Source organism: Borostomias antarcticus, assembly GCF_949987555.1.
Source record: "Borostomias antarcticus genome assembly, chromosome: 15".
NCBI lineage: Eukaryota > Metazoa > Chordata > Actinopteri > Stomiiformes > Stomiidae > Borostomias > Borostomias antarcticus.
In genome coordinates this window covers 13,066,677-13,070,459 of record NC_140248.1, presented here as the reverse complement: position 1 = coordinate 13,070,459, position 3,783 = coordinate 13,066,677, and the positions used below count along the sequence as shown (strand labels likewise).

The window sequence follows — 3,783 nt, the reverse complement described above, 5'->3', positions numbered from 1 at the left end:
GCAAGAACCCAAGCTTTTTACTCCCTTGAAGGATATAACAAAAATCTAAACAAAACGTATTGCATGCATCATCTCGGTTAAAGACATTATGTTTAATGTAGGCTTAGTGTAACTGAGTTGAATTGGTTAAACAGACTTCTCAGTATAAATACCACCCACCCATGCCATCAAATCGCTACTGTAGCTTTCCTGTGGTGTAGCTGGTTAAAGTGATGGTTACTGTATAGACTATGGACTACTGAGTCAGGGGACCCGAGGTCGAACCCCAGCGTGGACAAGTGAGGGTGGGATCGATACTGACAAGTGACGCAGTAACACCTGTGACAGTGGTACCGTGACCCGGATACAGAGTTGGGCTCAGCTCGACCAGGTCGCTGTGGTTTGGGTGAGTTTAGGTAGCTGGCTAAAGCGGTGTTTATGAGAAGTGGTCATGTGTGTTTGTGCGTCAGAAGACCCAAGATGGAACCCAGCATGGGCAGGTGAGGGTAGAAGTGATACTGAAGAGTGAGGCAGGGAAACCGTTTTGTTTTACTTTGCTTGTTTTGTATTGATATTTTTATTTGGACCCCAGGAAGACTAGTTTGTCGTCTTGTGCGTCGACTAATGGGTATCCCTAATAAACAATAAACTTGTGACACAAGCCTATAACATAGATACGGTAATAAATCAAATTGTATGATAACAATAATGTTGTTGTCACTCATTATATTATTGTTGATATGTATTTCTTTTATTTAACCGTATGTAATGACTTACCACTAATCAAAACCATATAAACATCAAAAACCATAGCAATGCATGTAGGCCAAGTTAAATGCATAATTACTACCATTATTTCATTATAGGCACATTATGGAGTGTAGTCCTTTCAAAATAAAGCATTTCACATGTTTATTCGGTTATTAATTTCCTTCGTACTCATAATTCATTTTATTTGCAAGAAGGAATGTAAGGAGCTTTACAGAATCCCAACCACGGATTACTCGGACCTGAGGAATAAGTTGGTCAAGTGTAACTCAACCCAGAGTTAAACATAAATAAATAAATTTGGCCCTAATGTATTTGCATTTGCTTGGCCTTGGTGCCTGCTTGGAATAGTTGGTAGGCCTAGGCTATAATGTGAATGTAAAAATTATTTTTACATTTTTGGAAATAATGAATTTATCAGTCTACAGCTTTTATAGCCAAACACTCTAACCTTGTCCACGCCTTACGTGGTTCAAAAGCATTGCATTGGTGTAAGCGCAAACACTTAAACCGCCTCGATGTTCTATAAGTCTCTTTAGAGGCGTAGACAAGCGCGCCCTGCGGTTGATGGTTGGCCCTGCAACGCAAACACAGGAAGGAAGTAGCCTAAAACGTTTTTTTCCACCTCGCTGGCATTCTAAAGCTTTCCGTTTAGGCCAGGTAAAACGCGACAGTTGATATTAAGATAGGCTTGTTAAATCTTAGACATTTTTAGCCGTTTGTCATCGTCAGAGTTTGACAAAGTGGTTGGTCGCTTGTAAATATGTCTACCAACGGGAGTCCTCCGGACACGGCAGTAGCGGAATTGTCTTTTTCCTTTCAAGATGAGTTGACTGCAACCATTCACAATGCATTCGGAGTAGCCGTAGAGATAGCAGTGGTTGAAATCACAAAGTTGGTTGGCCAGGTGTTAAGAGATGTGCGAGACCAAATGGACGAAGCGTTGAGGGACAACAAATCCCTAAAGTTTCGCTTGCAAGAGGCCGAACACGAATTATGCGCTGCGCGGGGTCGCCAAGTAGAGGAACAGCAGTCGGTAACAAACGAAGTCAACACGAGAGTTCAGCAGGTCCATCAGCAACTGAATTGTCTTAACGTTTCACAAAATACGACTGCAGACAAACCAAGACAGTTTCAAGACCAAGGGAATAGTCCTACACACGGATTTCGATTGGAACCAGAAGACAAAGACCTTGCACACCTGAGCGAATCGTTTTGTGAGATTCGCGAGGATGGTAGTGTGTTCACACATGATATAAAACCAGAAATAGAGAGTTCGATTTCAAAGCAAGATGACGATTTGGGTAAATCTCTTAACTTATGGACCACATATACCACAATGTATTATAAAGTCACAATCAACACGTTGATGCTGTTTTAATAATGATCTCTCATTTGACAGGGAGTAAAGATGTTTTGAGCATTCACACTGGCAACCATGAAGATATGCCCGCTCCACATCTGAGACAAGCCTGCTTGGAAACGGCTAAAATACATAACGATCCATTAAGAATTGTGCCTGGGGTCAGTTCAGATGTGGACCCCCGGGTTGAGGTGAAGGTGGAGCTGGCTGACCACGGGTGTAATTCAGCTCTTGGTCCCCGCAGTGGACAGGGAGAGGAATACTCTGCAGACAGGCTCTCCATTGCTCAGTCGAGGTTACTAGAGGATTGGAGACCAGAGCCTCTGCAGATGTTATACAATGATCCAGATTCTTTCGTGCCTTCCACCAGCCATTCTCTATGTATGTGATTGTCTTTTGTTGTAATCATATTTCTACATAAAAATGCAATTGATTACCTTTTAATTTGTTGCCATATTTTCTTCACTATTGTCTCCTCAGCTGACTCTCCCAACTTCAACCCGGACATGCCACCAGACCTGGACATCTTATCTCCTCCAGGTGCAGGACTCTCAGTCGGCTTTGCCAAGCCATACCCCCCACCCAGAGGCCCTACAGCATCTTCAAACCCACACCAGTCTCACTCCGATGCCACAGGTGAGGTTAGTAATAGGCCTATGGCTCCGCAGCATACCTGCAAAGTCTGCGGAGAGAAGTTTCACCTTTCAGAGGAGCTGAGTCAGCACCATAGTCTTGTCCACTCGAAGGACCTCAACAAGAACCCCAAGCGCAGCGTCTTTCCCCCTGGACGTAGCCCCTTCCATTGCTCCCTGTGTGGCCGGGATTTCAACCGCATGGAGCACCTGAAGATCCACCAGCGGAGACACACTGGAGAGAGGCCTTATGCCTGCACCGTCTGCAGCGCACGTTTCCGGCACTCCTGGGCTCTAACAAGACATTTCCGCATCCATACAGGAGAGAAGCCCTATGCCTGCAGCCAGTGTGGTAAGGCTTTCAGAAACTGTGGAGGGCTGCGATTTCATCAGCGCTCTCACTCAATGAGTGGGATTGTGTGATATGTTTTCACTGACCGAAGGAAACTTGAAGCTTTGGGACCAGTTGGTAAAAAAAGAAAACACATTTTATTTTTGAACAAAATTCCTTTACACGGTACATGAGCCTTTTTACTAGGTGGAAAACAATTGAACGAAAGGAAGAGAACATTCAATGTGTAAAACTGTGGTTCCCCAAAGAACATTCAATCGTTGTATGCAAAACATACCTTGGCCTGGTTCTTTGAATAGGAAAATGTGTAGCCCCACCTATTCATTTTAACTCTGATAATGCTGATGTAATGCCCTCTCTTTCACAAGGTAAAGTTTGTTTCCCTATTAAAAAGTTTAAATCTCATTGGTCCGGTTTTGATTGGTTTTCAATTTGTTTAGCAAATCTATTGTTATTAGTGTACAAAGTAAAGTTTTGCAATAAGCTCAGACACATATTGGGCTAAAGATAAGCAAAGTTACTACCTCTTAAAATAAAATACAAATATTGCAAATGTATGTGTAAAGGGTGTAAGTGTCTAGTCATCGCAAGTTTGAAAAGTGATGTACTCCCACCTACTGTACAGTCAAGGAATTGTATTCAACTTTTTTTGAAGTCTAGATATACTCTATATCTAGGATCCATCTGCC

General features: G+C 42.8%; 1 protein-coding gene across 1 annotated transcript; it reads left to right on the top strand.

Moving 5' to 3' along the window:
• Positions 1-1,416: 1,416 nt before the first annotated feature.
• Positions 1,417-3,443, top strand: LOC311319022 (uncharacterized protein). The gene is made up of 3 exons (XM_084450460.1): positions 1,417-2,051; positions 2,150-2,491; positions 2,591-3,443. Exons 1-3 carry the CDS (start codon positions 1,511-1,513, stop codon positions 3,163-3,165), a joined length of 1,458 nt encoding a protein of 485 aa, XP_084306586.1. The 5' UTR covers positions 1,417-1,510; the 3' UTR covers positions 3,166-3,443.
• The last annotated feature ends 340 nt before the right edge of the window (positions 3,444-3,783 follow it).